Raw genomic sequence first — 19,901 nt, 5'->3', positions numbered from 1 at the left:
TGCGACAATAGTCGCGAAAATTACCCAAAGAAACTATTTAATTGTATACCAAAAGATTTAGATCGGTGGAATAAATGGTTGGCTGCAAATTAGAAGAGACAACTGGCAGCCAACATCTAACTTCAGATTGTGCAGTCAACACTTTGTATCTTCCTGCACCACTATCCACGGACATTTTGATGTTGTGTTCAGAGCCTGGGAATGACTGACATGTTAAGTGAAATGCAGCACGTTGATACAATCGTGAATAATTGCTGTGTCTTATCAGAGCTAAACTCTCCTGAGCAAGCTAGAGTGCTAATAGTTAGCGAGCTGTTTAGCCCTTTACTAAAGGTTTTAGCTACACCTAGCTAGCCCACATTAGGCACTCTTAACCACCACTAAAATAAATCGGTTGATAATCGCTGTTTGAATTACTAAGATGTCCTGTGATGACATACATATTTTTTGTCTCCAGATGCCATATCTTGGTGTAGTTCATCCATCCTGCAACTGCATATTGATATGCATCTGTACTTTTGAAAGCCTTCAGGCTATCTCCGGTGTATGGGGATGGATTGTGTACAAGATAAATATATATGTCACACAGTTGGGGCAGACGTTTCGCAGACTTTAAGGGACAAAATAAAGTTGACGGTAATAAATATGGATCGCAGCCAATAATCAATGTTTTTTCTAAATATCGTTGTCTTTCTGCTTCATTCAGATGTGCTGTGTTCGTAGTCATGACTCTGTTCGTTGGCTAACTATGAAAGCTAACTAACTAACCACTAGAATTAGACAATACTACTTTTAAAAAGTCTAAATTTTAAGAACCTATCAATAGAAAACAATACTATTATTATATTTATATTATTATTATTATTATATATTACTATATATTAATATATATGACTAACTAGCTACTATTGGGTACAAATACAATGGGAATAACGGTAGAGTTGGACACAAAGATGGCGGCAGGCTTCACGGAAGTGACGTCTTTGGTACCCATTAATTAGACCCATGAGGTGTCTGTTACACGCGTGAGGATTCTGTCTGTTACACTCGTGAGGATTCTGTCTGTTACACTCGTGAGGATTCTCTCATGAGGATTCTGTCCTCCAGGGTCCTCCAGGGTTCTCAGTGCTGTACTCCAGGGTTCTCAGTGCTTTACTCCAGGGTTCTTAGTGCTGTACTCCAGGGTTCTCAGTGCTGTACTCCAGGGTTCTCAGTGCTTTACTCCAGGGTTCTCAGTGCTGTACTCCAGGGTTCTCAGTGCTGTACTCCAGGGTTCTCAGTGCTGTACCCGTGAGGGTTCTTAGACTCAGGAGAGGTATATTAGTGTTCCAATATTCTGCGGTATACTCTGAGAGCATGCTCATGCTCTGTGATAGTGTGCCTGTGTGTGTTTGTGTGTGTTTGTGTGTGTGTGTGTGTGTGTGTGTGTGTGTGTGTGTATGTGTATGTGTGTGTGTGTGTGTGCGTGTGTGTGTGCGTGTGTGCGTGTGTGTGTGCGTGTGTGTGTCACAGGCCTGGAGGCCATCATCAGATGTTGTTGCACATGTGAGTGTATGCAGGTCGACTGCCAGAGAGAGGGGGGGGGGGGGGAGGGGGGGGCTCTCAGGGTTGTTTTGGAGTCAAGACCAAGGAGCCATTTTTCTATCCTCCTTTCTTGTTCCTCCGGCGCCTCCTTGACCCATCTTGCTTTGGAAATAGTTGGCTAGCGGGGTCCCTGTCATTAGGGGGATGAGAGGCAGTGCTGAGAGCAGCGTGGGACAGATGGTGAAGGGAGAAGCAGTGTGTGTGAGGGAGAGAAAGACAGCAATGTGTGTGTGAGAGAAACGGCAGTGTGGGAGAGGGAGAGGACAAGAACGAGAGCATGAGAGAGAGACAGCAGTATGAGAAAACACAAGTCCTGGTGTATACCTCACTATAACACAGATAAGTTCTGCTGCATAGCTCACTTTAACACAGATAAGTTCTGCTACATACCTCATTATAACAGAGATAAGTCCTGCTACATACCTCACTTTAACACAGATAAGTCCTGCTGCAAAACATACCTCACTATAACACAGTTAAGTCCTGCTACATACCTCACTATATCACAGTTAAGTCCTGCTGCATACCCCACTATAGACTGAGAGGCTGAGAGAATGAAAGGAAGATAGACAGAGGGAGAGATAGATAGATAGATAGATAGAGGGATAGACAAATGGAGGAATAGAGATAGATAGAGAGAGGGTTGGTCTATGATAATAGATAGATATATAGATAGATAACTAGACAGATAGATAGATAGATAGATATAATCTATAAACAGATAAAGAGCGACATACAGGTAAAGAGAGAAGTGTGTGTGTGTGTGTGAGTGTGTGTGTGTGTGTGTGTGTGTGTGAGAGAGAGGATACTGCCCTGTTAACACTTCCAACCCCAGAGTTTTTTTTCTGCCATGCCTGATATTTTTGTATATTTCACCTAACTAAAAACCATGAGGCAAAAGTGGCATTTATGATTAATATTCTAGAACACCTCAGCAATAATAAAATGAGAGTAAAAGGAATGGTAGTAAAAAACGTTTTTTATTAAAATGAAATCTAAGACACTAAAATTAAATCTAGTTTTAGAGTGCTCAGACTTTGTACAAAAACACATTGTTTAATATTTTGGAAGTTTTCTTTTTTACTCTGAGCCCTGTAAACATAGGTGTTTGCTCCACATAGGTGAGTTTATCATTCAGAAAGTGTGTGTGGTTTCAATACTAATTTTAAGTAATATACAATGTTACACTTTTCTTCACTTAGACCACTATGCATATTGATGAGAAAGGTGTGAACATTCTGGGACACCTCGGTCAAGAACAATGGCCATGACGTAATGGACCTGGAATGTCTTTGTTCCTACAGGTTTACTTGACACACCATGACCCAATAGTGATCACTGAATTACCATCTCCTTATCATATGAATAGTTGTCATTTGCTAATGGGAGGGTCGAAACCTCACTCAGAGGCTGAAATTTGCAAGGGATTCGTAATATTGTCCTTACAAAGTGATTATTTATATTTTAGTTTCAAACTTTACATATTTTAAAAGAAAAGGGTTCAAGGTTGCTGTGGGTGTTAGTTTTATGTTTCTAGGACAAAAACTCGCAGAGTTTATATATTAATCAAAATACCAAAAAGTTCCCCACGGGGCCCCTTGGGGCTTGAAGAGTAGGTAGAAGTGGGCAGGTGTGTGTGTGTGTGTGAGAGTGTGTGTGTGAAAGTGTGGGTGTGTGTGTGTAAGTGTGTGAGTGTGTTTGTGTGTGTGTGTGTGTGTGTGTGTGTGTGTGTGTGAGAGAGCATACCATGCTAAAGGAGACACTGCTGAGACCCAAATTGCAGCTCCACTTGGTCCAGTTGGTGGAAATGATAAGGTGTGTGTGTGTGTGTGTGTGAGTATGAGTATGTGAAATGATAATGTGTGTTCCTGCCTTTGAAGACACACACATGCAATTATGTTTACAGCTGACATATAGAGGGGGTGTGAAGACCAACACATGCGTGCGCGCACACACACACATGCACACACACACATACACACACACACACACACATGCACGCACGCACGGACACACACACAGACACACAGGCACACACACACACAGTGTCTTATCCTTTACTCACTCACAGCGTGTGAATGTTTACCTAAATAGCACATAGCTGCAGATTCCCCCTGTTCCATGCAGGTCAGGAGGATTGTCTTGCCCAATCTGTCTCAGTTAGTCACACACACACACACACACCACACACACACAACACACACACACGCACACACACACACACACACGGACACACACACAGTGTCTTAGCCAGTCACTAACACACACAAACACACACACACACACGGACACACACACAGTGTCTCAGCAGTCACACACAGACACACACAGACACACACACACACACACACACACACACACACACACACACACGCACACACACACACAGTGTCTCAGCCAGTCAGATTTAAGCGGAGGTTCAAAGTCACCAGAGGGGCGGTGTCACCCACCCAGAATGCCCTGGGGCTGGACTGTGTGGTCACATGACCTCTGCATCCCACCCAGCCAGCCAGAGTTCATGCTGGTGCAAACGTTTCTGTCTGCTCCTCCAACCCCAACACACACACACACACTCACACAGACACACACACACACATACAGACATACACACACACACACACATACAGACATACACACACACACACACACACACACACACACACACACACACACACACACACACACACACACACACACACACACACACACACACACACACACACAGATGCACGCACGCACACACAAACACTCACACACACACTCTCCGCAGGTAACCCAATCTCCATGCTCCCATTAACACAAATAGCTGTGCATCCCGTCTCCTCTTCAGACTCACTTATCCCCCCTCAGTGCTCCAGCAGGCCTGATCTGACTGCAAACACACACACACACACACACACACACACACACACACACACACACACACACACACACACACACACACACACTCTCACACACCACACACACACACACACACACTGTTGTTTGTCCTCATTGACTTGTGAATATCCGTACATGTGTGTACTAGCTGAACCCACCCAGGTGTAGTTGAGCACAGAGCAGAGTGTCTAATCACAGCCTGGGTTTGGAGACGTGTCCCGTCTCGCCCTCTCTGAACAATGCAGTGGGCTACTGGAGGGTGCTCTCACACACACACAGACACACACACACACAGACTACTGCACGGCTGCTCTCACACACACACACACTACTGCAGGGCTGGGAGTCAGGACTGTAGAGCGGAAAGGTGTAGCTGTTTCCGTGGTCTGTGTGTGTCCATCTGTGAGTGTGTGTGTCTATCTGGAGTATGTGTGTCTATCTGTGAGTGTGGTGTGTGTGTGTTGTCCTCTTTTGTGGCTATCTGTTAGTGTTGTGTCCTGTGCGTGTGTATTTATGAGTGTGTGATTGTGTCTCAGTGTGAATGTGTGTGTGTTCGTCTTCATCTGACTGCTTCTGAGAATGCTACCAGTAGCCCAGAGACGTAGAGCTGTTGACACACAAGCATGGAGACTAAACAGGTGAGTGTGTGTAGTTGTGTGAGTACGTGCAGTTGCGTGATTGCATGCAAGAGGACTGGATAGGTGAGGGTGTGCAGTTGTGTGGTTGCACGCAGAGGCTGAGAGTGACATTTTCAGGGCTATTATTACGACGACAGGGTGAAGTTGGTGAGGTAATGAAATCCTTAAACACATTCCTGTAAAATAGTCATATGTGGATGGTGTTGGTGTGGGATATGGGGAGTTTTCACTCCGTCTCTCTATTGTTACAGAAGACGTTTATTTTTCAAACACTCCGCAATCTCCCAAACACTCACAATCTCCCAAACACTCACAATCTCCCAAATACTCACGATCTCCCAAACACTCAGGATCTCCCAAACACTCACCATCTCCTAAACACTCACGATCTGCAGCTCTGAGGTCTGAGTCATCCTTCCACACTCAAGTAGCACCCAGACCAGACGAGTAGCTGCTTCATCCTGAGAGCTGTGCTGTCCTGAGAGCTGTGCTATCGAGGTGGGGGCTGAGGTGGGGGCTGTTTTTGTTCCCTCTACAGGATTAGCAGGAGATGTTTGTTTCTCATGGGCCCCTCTTCCAGAATGGGGGGTGGTGGTGGTGGTGGTGGGGGTGGGGTGGTTCTTGCAGGATGTAGAGATACAGTCTCAGGGGTTGGTGGTGGGGGTGGGGGTGGGGGGATGGGGTTCTCTTCCAGGACGTACAGTTACAGTCTCAAGGGTTGGGATAACAATCTCAGGGGGCCCTTCTCTCAGGATGGGGGGACTTTCAGCTGCAGAGACGGGGGAAAGTTCTGACACTAAGCTGCTGCTCCGAGCATAGACACACACAGACACACATACACTCAGGTCCTCTTCACCCACAGAGGACACAAACACACACACACACACACACACTCAGGGTCTCTTCACACACAAACACACTCAGGGTCTCTTCACACACACACACAGACACACACACACTCAGGGTCTCTTCACACACACACACTCAGGGTCTCTTCACACACACAGACACACACACGCTCAGGGTCTCTTCACACACACACGGAGGTCCTTTTCACCCGCAGAGCATGCACTTAATCCCCAGCTTGTTTTGGGCCTCTCTGGTCTGGTCATGGCCAGTGGGCTCATCTGTACCTGGGAACAGCCTGCAGTTCAGCACTCAGTTCATTCTCAGATCCAGTGCTGAAGTTAACCTCAAGCTTTAGGCAGAAATCAAGAGATGTTGCTGGTATATGGGGCGGGGGGGGGGGGTCTGTCTGACATAGGGCAGGAAGGATGTCCCCGGGAGAAGTCTCTCCAGGGCTGGTCCTCTCACGGATGGGGTCTTATACCCCTTTTCCACCAAAGCCGGGCCGGTGCTGGTTCCGGGCTGGTTCCGGGCTGGTGCTTAAGCGGTTCGGTGCTGGTTCTTATCTAAGAACCAGCTCGATTTTCCACCGACCGAGAGCCATAGTAGGGCTAGCTACGTCTTTAAATCACGTCATACGCCTCCGTTGTCCTAGCTGAACATTTTGGAATGTTGTGACAGGTTACTAGTTATTTACGAGTGGTTTTATTCCTGGGAGAAGGCAAACCAATTTCGATAAAACTTCTATTATGTTTCATTTTTAATACCATGTAGTACCAAACGAGCTTAAGTTAATGTTCTGTTTACTTGGCAACGGGTTTTCTATATTTCTCCACGTAGATCAAACGAGTGACAATGCAGTTCATGACGGGAGTTGACTATTCAATTCAATTCAATTCAAAAGAAGCTTTATTGGCATGACCATAACGTTGTAGACTAGTATTGCCAACGCATTTGGGTTGGATATATAAAAGTGATTACATAAACAATACATATATAAGTGATTACATAAACAATACATATATCTTTACACAAGTAGACTAGCTACTACCTACTTACCAGTTGCCACAACAACTGTAACAGTACCTCACGACAGCTAGCAGCTAATGCTAGTTAGCTAGCTGCTACACGAATTTGCTTAGTCAACAGCTAATCTTAGGTGTGACATCACACAACCAAAACAAGATAGATTGAAAGAGTTACTGTATACGATGCAGACAACACATTTTGATGGATGAAAGCTTTCTTTATTTTTTTTAATTAGTTTGTTACTTGGTCTGTTGTCCTTTTGAACCCCGCCATCTCCAACTCTCCCCCTATTTCCTCATATAGTTTAGCTTTCCTTACTGCCTCCCCAAGTTTGTCTTGCATTTCTCTTGATGACAAAATCGCTATCAATGTTTTTATTTCATCGGTGATCCACTGCTGGATGGATTTTTCATTTATGTTTTCACCGTTTTCACTCATCCTCTTGGTTGACGGTGGAAAAAAAATGGCGGCGAAAATTTCTGTTTCTGGTGTGGTAGCTCCGCCCATAACCTCGGGACGAACCCGACGTCACCGGTTCTTGTTTCTGGCCCACCTAAAAGCTGGTGCTGACTTCGAACCTGTTTTTTGGAACCGGAGCCAGCTTTTTTTGTGTGGAAAACGGAAGAACTGGTTCCAGAGTTGGAACCAGCCCGGAACCAGCACCGGCCCGGCTTTGGTGGAAAAGGGGTATTAGAGAACCAGAGAGGGAAGGCAGAGCCAGCACTACAGCCAGGAGGGCCCTGCATTCTGTGGAGTTTGTGGACAGGTCTATGATGCCTGCGTGTGTGTGCCTGTGTCTGTGTGTGTGTGTGTGTGTGTGTGTGTGTGTGTGTGTGTGTGTGTGTGTGTGTGTGTGTGTGTGAAGATAGCTCTGGAGTTGAGGTGATGAGAGAGTGTGAGGGTTGTGAGAAGAACAGGCTGAGCAAATCCATCAGCGCTGATAATGACCCGGACCCTCTGCCCAGATACACACACACACCACACACACACAGACCCTCTGACCAGATACACACACACCACAGACACACACATACAGACCCGCTGCACAGATACACACACACCACACACACACACACAGAACCTCTGCACAGAGCCCAGATACACACACACACACACACACACACACACACACAAACACACACACACAGACACACACCCTCTGCTCTAGTGGCTCCAGTTAAGTGGAGACCTCATAGGGTCTCAATCAGCACTGGTAATGACAATGACACACACACACACACACACACCCTCTCTGCCCATTACCATCGATAATGACACGCACACACACACACACACACACACAGGCATGTGTGTGTCATTGAAGCACAGACATCACAGAGGCTCCAGAGTTATGGGGATGAGAAGCTTCAGGCTCCAGACAAACGGCACGATGCCACACCAGTGTTTCCCACGCAGACATTCTTGGGCGGCCCAGGTGTGTTAACGGCAAAGCCCAGTGGGCAGAAACCCAGTGGGCAGAAACCCAGTAGGCAGCAGAATCTGTGGATTTCACACGCAGCAAGACCATAGAGGCCAAAATTGGTGCATCTTGTCACGCCAGTAAAAGTAATGATTTTCGCCGTTAGGGGACTCTAGTGTGGTTAGAAACAGCAGCAGGTCCCAGTGGGGTAGTGCCATCTTTATACACACTGAAGAGTTTAACTTGTTATACACGTATTATATATACGTATTGGTTGTTTGTCACATTTGGCCATGTTTGTGTTGGCAGGTAATGCCGGCCCTTTCCACCGCCGTCACCACGAGTGTGTCAGACCCGTGGGAACCACTGGAGACAGAGCCGGTTCTGCTGTAGATCCCGAACCCTGTAATCTGTGTGATCAAACACATGCTGATTCAGGTGTTTTGTTCCGCTAGATGTCTTGAGGTTTGTTTTCTACAGAGGACTGGGGAAACGGCGGATTGCATCCAGTTTGTTATTGGATTTAATTTGATGAGATTTGCTCTGCCTGCTTGTCTGAGGCTCAGGCTGAGGATCTGAAGGACTTTAATCATGGGGCAGGTGGTCAGACATTTGGAAGCCCAGGCTCTGATTGCACTCTGCAATATTGTGCTGGGGTAGGATTAGTAGGAGAGGTCTGGCAAATGACACACACACACACGCACACACACACACACACACACAACTTGGCTGGAATGCACAGCGTGAGACAGAGCAATAGCTCTGTAGTTGTACACACACACACAGAGACACACAGACACACACACTCACACACACACACACACATGCACACACACACACACACACACACACACACGCACACACACACACACACCCATAGGCATAGTAACAGTAAAAGAGTCCTTGGTAAAGGGACTTTCCTCATCCTCATCATCATCACTTTGCACACGTGGCTTTGATTATGAATGATGAACTGGTATCTGTATTGTGTGAACTGTGGCAGTAAGAGTCCTGGCCTTCATATGGTTCAAGTGTCTATTAGAACCAGGTTGTGGGCTCCAGATTACTGCCCTCCAGACTGGAGAGAGTGTGTGTGTGTTTGTGTGTGTATGTGAGTATGTGTGTGTGTGTGTGTGTGTGTGTGTGTGTGTGTGTGTGTGTGTGTGTGTGTGTGTGTGTGTGTGTGTGTGTGTGTGTGTGTGTGTGAGAGTGTGAGTGTGTGTGTGAGTGTGTGTGTGTGTGTGTGTGTGTGTGTGTGAAGGTTTGTGGAAGAGGCTGGGCGTGTCGGATGAGATGAATGGGCTCCAGGTGCTGACAGCGGCTCGGAGTAGACGTATGATGTCATACTGTTAAACAGAAACCCTAAGACGGAGAGATGAGGGCTGAACCCCCCTGGGGCAGGCCAGGGCAAGAAAAAACTCCCTGTAACCAGGAATAAACCTTGAGCAGAACCTTGGCTCATTGGGGGGGGGGGGGGGGTGTAGCAGAAGGAAAGGGAGGGGAGAGAATCAGAAACATGGTGGAACAACAGATGAATGTATGTATCAGGATAAGTATGCTAGCAAACATGCCAGATGTGCGTGATACATACAAACATAAGATGTCATATGCATACATACATATTGTTGCTGCTAATTAGAGGTTCCTGCTGTTGTAGGCATGTAGCTGTGAACGCAACAGGGACCACATAAGGAAGGAGTGGAGTCAGTTACTCTCCTTTAAGACGTTCATGTGTGAGCTGTAGGGAGTGGAGTCGGTCACTCTCCTTTAAGACGTTCATGTGTGAGCTGTAGGGAGTGGAGTCAGTCACTCTCCTTTAAGACGTTCATGTGTGAGCTGTAGGGAGTGGAGTCAGGCACTCTCCTTTAAGACGTTCATGTGTGAGCTGTAGGGAGTGGAGTCAGGCACTCTCCTTTAAGACGTTCATGTGTGAGCTGTAGGTAGTGGAGTCAGGCACTCTCCTTTAAGACGTTCATGTGTGAGCTGTAGGGAGTGGAGTCAGGCACTCTCCTTTAAGACGTTCATGTGTGAGCTGTAGGGAGTGGAGTCAGGCGGACTCCTTTAAGACGTTCATGTGTGAGCTGTAGGGAGTGGAGTCATTAAAGGCCTCCTGACAGGTCTGTGCTTCTTTGACTGATAACACAAACATGTGAGGTCACGGCAGGGATCTGCTGACAGATGAGCCGGAGATGGACAGATGCAGGGGGAGGTCAGAGAACGAGAGAACGGGAGTCAGAGAACAGTTCCGACGGATGAGTGGAGATCAGGGAGGTACGGAAAACACGCAGAAGAGGCACCCAAAATAAAAAGGTTGAAAATCAACACAGACGAGACGAGACGAGACGAGACGAGATGAGGCAGCAAGGCGAGGCCAGACCCCGGGCTCCAGTGCTAGAGGATTTACTGCTGTCGTTAGAGTCTCTCCCCACGGGCTACTCACCGCTTCCGGAGTGTGTCCGGTGACGTCCCGCTGGGATGATTCACACACGAGACTCCCTCCTCAGCCAAGACTCTGCTTAATAAACACAAATAGGGGGGGGGGGGCAGCCTTCCTGTGCAGCCAGTATACACGTGTGTTTGTGTATGTGTGTGTGTGTGTGTGTGTGTGGGACTTCCTTAGCGCTGAAGGATGTGTTCAGGAAGGACAGAGACTTGAGCACCAAAGTGTATTGCTGCCACTGGTGACATGGACAAACACTGGTGCCTCTTTCTCTGTAATGATAAAATCAACAAGCAGGTTGAACAAATGTAAAGGTTCCTGTGGACTTTCTCACTCTAAGGTAGAGATAGATAATCTTCAGTGATCCATACTGTCCTCTGCAGTGATCTGAAGGAGTGACTGTGATGTTTCATGTATGAGTGTGTGTGTGTTATCTGTGAGTGAGTGTGTGTGTGTGTGTGAATGGCATTGACTGAGCAGCATGACGACAGAAAACCCTCTGTCACCATGTTGAGTGTGTGAGTGGGGTTATGGAACGTGTCATTGGCTAAGGATCAAAGTGAAGGGAAGGCCTCAGATGTGTGATCCCTCGGGACAGGCTTCTGATTGGGGCTCACGGGGGGGGGGGAAGTGTGTGGTTGCCATGGGCGATTAGGGTGGCCTCTCCTCCTTTTAGCCAACCTGTGCTCGTTGCTTGTGTATATCTGTGTGTGATGTCTGAACTGGTGTGTGTCTGGGTTTTGGGTGGTTGCTGCCCCTGTCAGATAAATAAGCCCTGCATCCCATCCGTATTCTGGTTTGGTGTTTGAACATTCTGGAGACACTCTCCAGATGGTTTGAGGTAAGCCTGAGGTCAAAGGTTGTTCTGCTTGTTCAGCTCATGTGAATGTTTTGCTTAGTTAGCCTTTAGTCTCAGCTGTCCAAGGCTGGGTTACGCATTAGGTGTGAGGGTTGTGAGTGTGTGTGTGTGAGAGAGAGAGAGAGGGAGTGTGCGTGTGTGTGGGACTGTGAGAGAGTTCATCTGTGGTTCTTGGGTATTTTTGAACTGAAAGCTGAAGGCAGCTGCTGGCAGAAGCAATGACTACTACGTTTGGACACATCTGTCAGAGGGAGCTTAGGGTCATTGTCTGTGGGTGTATATGTGTGTGTGTGTGTGTGTGTGTGTGTGTGTGTGTGTGTGTGTGTGTGTGTGTGTGTGTGTGTGTGTGTGTGTGTGTGTGTGTGAGTGTGTGTGTACGTATGTGTGTGTACGTGTGTGTGTGTACGTGTGTGTGTGTGAGTTTCTCTGACACATCTGTCAGAGGGAGCTCAGGGTCAGTCAGTGTGTGTGTGTTTCTCTGACACTCCCTACCTTTGTTTTCTTGTGTTTTATTAGAATCTGTTCTCTCTCAGTGTCTGTCTGTTAACTGAGGCTAATTGTGTTGGTGACGGATGTGAATGTCTGTTAACTGAGGCTAATTGTGTTGGTGACGGATGTAAATGTCTGTTAACTGAGGCTAATTGTGTTGGTGACAGATGTGAATGACAGGAAGTGGGATAATTTGTGATCTCTCTTTCAGGAAATCAGCAGCCTGTGGTGCGACGTGGCTGGGGCCTTAATGAGAAGATCTCCCTGGGTTTCCTGTGATCCTCTCCTGTGCTGATCCTGTGGTGAGGGTTGCCCAACACAGACACAAACACAGAGACGGACACAGAGACAGACACACAGCCGGACACAGAGACAAACCCTTTGTCAGTCCTCTGAGGGGGACTTACCTACCAGCAGACGCCCAGCCGGCGTGTGTGTCTCTATGAAGGAGAGCTGCCATGAAGACTAACCTCAGGGCTTTCTGCTGGCTGCTGCTGCTGTTGCTGTGGGCTCCAGGGGGCGCCAGAGGCTCCCTGGTGAAGACTAACCGGGGCCTGCGGGTGCAGAGGGGTCAGGTGGGGTTCCTGCAGCAGGGGGACCTGCAGTTCCACATCCCCCACCAGAGGGACGCCTGCAAGGTGGAGGTGGTCCTGAACGAGCCAATCACGCAGCGTGTTGGCACCTTCAGCCCCCAGGTAAGAAACCCCCCTCCCCTAAACCAACACCAGACACACACACATACACACTCCAGGTAAGGCCACCCCCCCTCCCAAACCAACACCAGACACACACACACACTCCAGGTAAGGTCCCCCCCCTCCCAAACCAACACCAGACACACACACCCCCCAGGCAAGCCCCCCCCCCCCTCCCAAACCAACACCAGAGACACACACACACCCCAGGTAAGGCCACCCCCCCCCCCCCCAAACCAACACCAGACACACACACACCCCAGGTAAGACCCCCCCCCCCCCCCCCCCTCCCAAACCAACACCAGACCCACACACCCCCCAGGTAAGGCACCCCCCTCCCCTAAACCAACACCAGACACACACACTGCGATACAATGCATTTTACCACTGCAATATATTTCTCCCCTATATTACGTTTCGTACACTGGGAGTCTCGGCAGCCATCTTGGTGCAGTTAATGTGTTCTTGACTCTGACTTCCTTCCCAATTTCCGCTGTGACCCAAGAGAAGAACGAGGTCTTGTGCCATCTTGTGGACTTGTCTCTGTGCTTTACGCTCATGTGTCTGTGCTTTACGCTCATGTGTGTGTGCTTTACGCTCATGTGTGTGTGGGCTTTACGCTCATGTGTGTGTGGGCTTTACGCTCATGCCTCTGTGATTTACGCTCATGTGTCTGTGCTTTAAGCTCATGTCTCTGTGCTTTACGCTCATGTCTCTGTGCTTTACGCTCATGTCTCTGTGCTTTACGCTCATGTGTGTGTGGGCTTTACGCTCATGTCTCTGTGCTTTACGCTCATGTCTCTGTGCTTTACGCTCATGTGTGTGTGGGCTTTACGCTCATGTGTGTGTGGGCTTCACGCTCATGTGTCTGTGCTTTACGCTCATGTGTCTGTGCTTTACGCTCATGTGTGTGTGATTTACGCTCATGTGTGTGTGGGCTTTATGCTCATGTGTCTGTGCTTTAAGCTCATGTGTCTGTGCTTTAAGCTCCTGTCTCCAAATACTCTGTTATCCACACACCTCTCCCTTGTAATGAGCGCCCTGCTCCTCTGAGGCACAGACCTGACTACACGCTGTCACCATGAGGGGAGGTGCAGAGGGGTCGCCCAGCCTCAGTCTTGCCTCTCTGAGGGGCTGTAGAGCACTAAATGTGGTCATTACACGCACAATTAGCAGCAAAACACCTGCTGATGAGGGGTCATAAACACTCTGGGACAGCTGGAGATGCAGGTTGACTCTAACCCTTACACAAGGCATCTTAAACATGCTGGAGAGGCAGGTTGACTCTAACCCTAACCTTAGATTAACACAAGGCATCTTAAACATGCGGTGTATACTTTTATTTCAGCACTAAATATGCCAAAGACATGATTTCTGTGAGTGGCCGCTTTGGTTTCAGATAGCTTGGCGATTTCTTATGTTTCATATATGTATGATATGTTTGTCATACATACTACATGCATATTTTGTATTTTGAGGACTAAATGTACATAAGACATTGTTTGTGTGAGTTGTTGTGTTGTTGCCTAAAGGCTAAATAGAAGTTGTGTTTAGTTATGGAGGATAACCCACAGAGGGCGCTGTCTTTAGTTATAGAGGATAACCCACAAAGAGCTTGATGTGGAGGCTAAGCAGATGCTTTGCTTAGTTATAGGGGATAATGCACACAGGGTGCTGTGTTTAGTTATATATGATAATGCACACAGGGTTTAGTTATATATGATAATGCACACAAGGTGATGTTTTTAGTTATATATGTTTACGCACACAGGATGCTGTGTTAAGTTATATATGATAATTCACGCAGAGCACTGGGTTTAGTTATAGGGGATAATGCACGCAGGGCACTGGATGTTGAGTAACTCCAGACACTCAAGGAATTCACCCCCACCCCACGCTGTTGGCTGGGGCTGTGGGTGCACTCACCCCTCATTAGTCTTTCACGCTGTTGGCTGGGGCTGGTGATGCGCTCACTGATATTATCCACGGCTATCAGGTATCCAACATGCTCAGGCAAGAACAGAAGGGAAGCACTTGAAAACAAGTCAGCCTGGGCAGCTGGGGTGGGCAGCCTGTGTGTGTGTGTGTGTGTGCCATGTCAGTGTGTGCGTGCCATGTCAGTGTGTGTGCCTCGCTGTCTGCTGCTGGCTCTGCTGACACACACACACACACACACACACACACACACACACACACACACACACACAGTAAACACTGGTTCCCCCGCAGGAGCAGGAGATGGTGCATAGTGATACCCGTCTGATGACTGATCTGCTCTGGTGACACACAGGAACGATGGGAGATATGGTGTAGGGATAGTCTAGCGTCTAGTTACATACAGGAACGATGGGAGTCTAATGTCTAGAACTCCACAGTCACTAGAACTCCACAGTCACTAGTACTCCACAGTAACTAGAACTCCACAGTTTCTAGAACTCCACAGTCACAAGAACTTAAGTTAAATGCTACAACTCCACAGACAACACAAAACAGACACAAACAAACTCCTTTCTCTGCAGGACGGCTTGCAGGGTTGGTTGATGTTCATTGTTGCCTGTACCTTTCGTAAAGGCTTCAGCCTCCCTTAGCCCCGCTGTTAATCCGGCCCTGTCCAGACTCACAAACTCACTCGCACTTGGTCTAGTGGCCCTGGGCCCTCATATGGTTTATGTAAATGCAATGGCGTATGTGAGCCACTTCTCCCGGTGTGGCTACAGGTGATTAGCAGGTGTGGCTACAGGTGATAAGCAGGTGTGGCTACAGGTGATTAGCAGGTGTGGCTACAGGTATTTTAAGCAGGCTTAAAACAGAACACAAAACAAACACAAATCCATTTGTGGTGGAACCAAGCCAACCCACCGCCCTCTAGGCTGAACAGGCGTCAGAACAACTTTTGGTTCTGCAGTAGGCCTACCCCAACACTGTACTTATTCGTCTATATAAAGGAACAACTCCTGCTGTAGCAACTGCTCTACCAGTTTTCCCCCACTGAGGGGTCGTCAGCTGCACACATAAGGGGCCAGCAATGAATTAAACAAAGAGATAAACCAAATGTAGATGCATCTTAGTGTACTTATGTGCACATTTGTACGTAGCAGTTGTCATTTTCTGTTTTCTTCCTGAAGGTGTTTGACTGCCACTTCCTGGCCGACGAGGTGAAGTACGTCCACAACGGCTGTCCAATCCTGAAACAGGATACAGTGCTGCTGCGTCTCTACAGGTAGTCCATTCCTGAATGAATGTGGTGTAGTGGGATTAACAGGTCACTGAATGAATGTGGTGTAGTGGGATTAATAGGTCACTGAATGGATGTAGTATTGTGGTATTAACAGGTCACTGAATGAATGTGGTGTAGTGGGATTAACAGGTCACTGAATGAATGTGGTGTAGTGGGATTGACACACGAGGGGATTTTTTTTAATTTCTGATCAGTAAAAACTCTCCTTACACTTTGGCATCTGTAAGGGAACGACTTGATCTGTGTGAGTATTCCAAGCTCAGTAATGGAGGAGAGAACAGATCATGTGGTCTACTAACGAGGACACAATAGGATCCAGCCAATCAGAGAGGGGATGTGCACACGTCCAGGTGCTCAAGGGAAAACCTTTAGAAGAAACAGGGGAGCAGATCTGTTTGTTTGGCTGGAGACATTCAAGGTTAATTTCCTCCAGAACCTCTAACTGCCTGTACATGGGAGCAGATAGCACACAGGGTCATGGGCTGTTGTGTCATCTCTAACACAATTGTTGGTGCATGTTTTATGCTTTCTTTTTTGTTGCTGTGCGTGCAATATTGTATGGTAGGTTGAAATATTTCACCAATTCAACATAGAACTCCTTCATATTCTTACAAATTCTCAGTTGTCACATTCCCTTCTGCGGTTCCTCAGGTTCACAGACAGCGAGATGCACATAAAGCAGGCCTCTTATTACTGGTTCCTCAATTCTGGTTCTCCTCTGCTGTTCCCCAGGTTCACAGAAGGGGAGACACACACGGAACTGTTTTCCCTGCGCGTGGAGGTCATGGAACCAGACTGCAACATCATCAAACTGGGCCCCAAGCGTCTGGAGGTTCCGGAGTTCTATGGCGTATCCAATGTGTTGGACGGCAATGCCGTGACCTTTAACTACGAGCACCAAGCCAACCTGGAGTGCCACGTGCGCATCACCACGCCTGACACACACCTGCCTGGCCACGGCCAGCTGGTCACCGGGCAACCACAGCAGCTCGAAGCCAGAGGAGACGAACCGCACAGCTTCATACCACTCCGCCAGCAGCTGGGTAAGGCACACACTCTCACACACACACACACACACACACACACACACACACACACTCATACACTCATACACTCATACACTCATACACTCATACACTCATACACTCACACACTCATACACTCACACACTCACACACTCGCACACTCGCACACTCTCACACACACACACACACACACACACACACACACACACACACACACACACACACACACACACACACACACACACACACACACACACACACACACAGGGTCAGCCTGTAATGGGAGAGGTATGGTGTGGAAGATGCCTTTGATTGAAGCACAGTCTAGCATGGACTCAGTTTAAGCATCGGTTTGCTTCAATGCAAGATATAGACCTGTACTCTGGACCTGGAGAAAAATCATATTCATAAGATATATTTCATGGCCCATTTCCCTTTTAAGGCAGATCATGATAAATGCATTTTACAGTTAAGGAGAGGTGGTGGTGGTGAGATGTGTTTGTGTGTGTCTGTGTGTGTGTGCCTGTGTGTGTGTGTGTGTGTGTGTCTGTGTGTGTGTGTGTGTGTGTGTGTGTGTGTGTGTGATAAGTTGAGAGGGTGATTAAATATGTGTGATGTTTGATATTGCATGACCAGAAACGTGTGCTATGTGTGTAATTGGCCTTTATGAGGTCCCGCTAACACTGGTAAATGACTCATTGCATCGCAGTAATAATAACGAGCTCTTACTGACACACCCTCAGAGCTGGCAGTGTTTTATGATGCTGAGGTATTTACTGACTCCCTCTGGGGCCTGCTCCCTCCCTGACATCATTATGCTGTGGTAGAGAGACCCCTGAGGACTCTATCAACTTTAAGAGTGAGGACTGCCTGATGATGTGTGGTAGAGACATGCCTGTAGTGACGACACCATCACTGTCTTAGATAACAAGGACAGAGCCCGGTGTAAGAGTGAGGACTGCCTGAAGGGCCTCAAACTGGTGAAGATCACCAAGGTTCCCTGCAACGACTTCCTGCTCATGGGCATCCGGTACCAGCACATCGACCCGCCCTCCCCTGACGTGGACTACATTGCCATCAGACTGGACCTGGTGGACACTCGGAGCAGAGCCATATACAAGGTATGGCCTGCATCAACCCTGTGTGTCAAACGGAAGGACAGATGGTTCAGTGTACTTGTGGGCATGGATAGGAACTCTGCGGTTTCACGCTGTTCAAACTGATTGTTCCTTTGTCATTTCACTGTGGAAACATAATGAAGCTCTTTTGGCAGACCAGCCCTGAACACTAGTATGCATCCTTTGGTATTTCATGTCAAATATGGTTTTATATTCAGTCCATACTTATCCATGTATACATCTGGTCCCTGTTCTTTTGATATGGTGTCTATCTACACACAGTTATATATTCCTTATGCTAGCTCTGTCCTTACTGAAGTGGTATATCTACACACAGGTATATATTCCTTATGCTAGCTCTCTCCTTACTGAAGTGGTATATCTACACACAGGTATATATTCCTTATGCTAGCTCTCTCCTTACTGAAGTGGTATACCTACACACAGGTATATATTCCTTATGCTAGTTTTGTCTGGTATTCCCTTCCAGTCGGAGCACGCATGGATCCCAGTGTGGATCCGAAATGCCATGCGGAACCAGCCTCCGAGGGCGGCCTTCATGTCCATGTTCATCCTGGAGGTGGACCAGTTCATCCTGACGCCGTTGTCCACGGCAACACTGGACGCCGAAGACAGCGAGACGCCCAAGCAGCGCCTGGTCTTCAACATCACGCGGTCACCCGGAGAGGGCTTCATCACACACCTGTCTGACCACACCAAGCCCATCTCGTCCTTCACCTGGACCGACCTCAACGACATGCTCATCGCCTACCAGCCACCCAACTCCAGCCACACACAACGCAGGAACTATGAGGTGCCAGACTCACACACACACACATAGTGTAGGAGAAATGAGGTGTGTGAAGTAACACAAACATACACAAATACATAGTGTAGGAGCTATGAGGTGTGGCAAGTAACACACACACACACACACACACACACACACACACACACACACACACACACACACACACACACACAGTGTAGGAGCTATGAGGTGTGGGAAGTAACACAAACACATAGTGTAGGAGCTGCATCACCCATACTTGTCAGGGTTTATAAATATCATTATGGTGTTTTGGTAAAACAGTACTAATGACATCATGCAACAAGTGGATCATATCATCAGCATAGTAAATCAGATAAAGAGGAACACACAGCAGTGAAACAGGTAGAAATATCATCAGTGTACTCACCCTGCTAAAGGTGTTTGTCAGTAAGCGTGTTAATAGCAGGTAAATGTGCTAAAGGTGTTTGTCTATGTGCTACATTTGTTTGTCTATGTTAAATTGGTTTGTCTATGTGCTAAAGGTGTTTGTCTATGTGCTGAAGGTGTTTGTCTATGTGCTAAATGTGGGTGAATGTTTCCCCAGGTTGAGTTTGAGGCCCATGACTCCTACTTTGAGAAGAGCACCCAGATCACCGTCCATCTGTCTGTGCGCACCGCTGACACCAACGCTCCCAGAGTCTCCTGGAACATGGGTGCGTCTGTCTGTCTGTCTGTCTGTCTGTCTGTCTGTCTGTCTGTCTGTCTGTTTGTCTGTCTGTCTGTCTGTCTGTCTGTCTGTCTGTCTGTCTGTCTGTCTGTCTGTCTGTTTGTCTGTCTGTCTGTCTGTCTGTCTGTCTGTCTGTGTCTG

General features: G+C 47.6%; 1 protein-coding gene across 1 annotated transcript in view; it reads left to right on the top strand.

Annotated features, from left to right (window-relative positions):
• frem1a (Fras1 related extracellular matrix 1a) overlaps positions 1-19,901 on the top strand; it is a 41,560-nt gene that overhangs the window by 1,731 nt on the left and 19,928 nt on the right. The window contains 6 exon segments of the mRNA XM_031584822.1: positions 12,397-12,880; positions 16,006-16,100; positions 16,851-17,161; positions 18,068-18,264; positions 18,752-19,075; positions 19,638-19,746. Of these exon segments, the coding sequence (XP_031440682.1) occupies positions 12,644-12,880; positions 16,006-16,100; positions 16,851-17,161; positions 18,068-18,264; positions 18,752-19,075; positions 19,638-19,746 (1,273 nt within the window). The 5' untranslated portion in view covers positions 12,397-12,643.

The sequence above is a fragment of the Clupea harengus genome, chromosome 18 (assembly GCF_900700415.2).
Source record: "Clupea harengus chromosome 18, Ch_v2.0.2, whole genome shotgun sequence".
Classification (NCBI taxonomy): domain Eukaryota; kingdom Metazoa; phylum Chordata; class Actinopteri; order Clupeiformes; family Clupeidae; genus Clupea; species Clupea harengus.
This window is presented reverse-complemented; position numbering and strand designations above follow the sequence as displayed.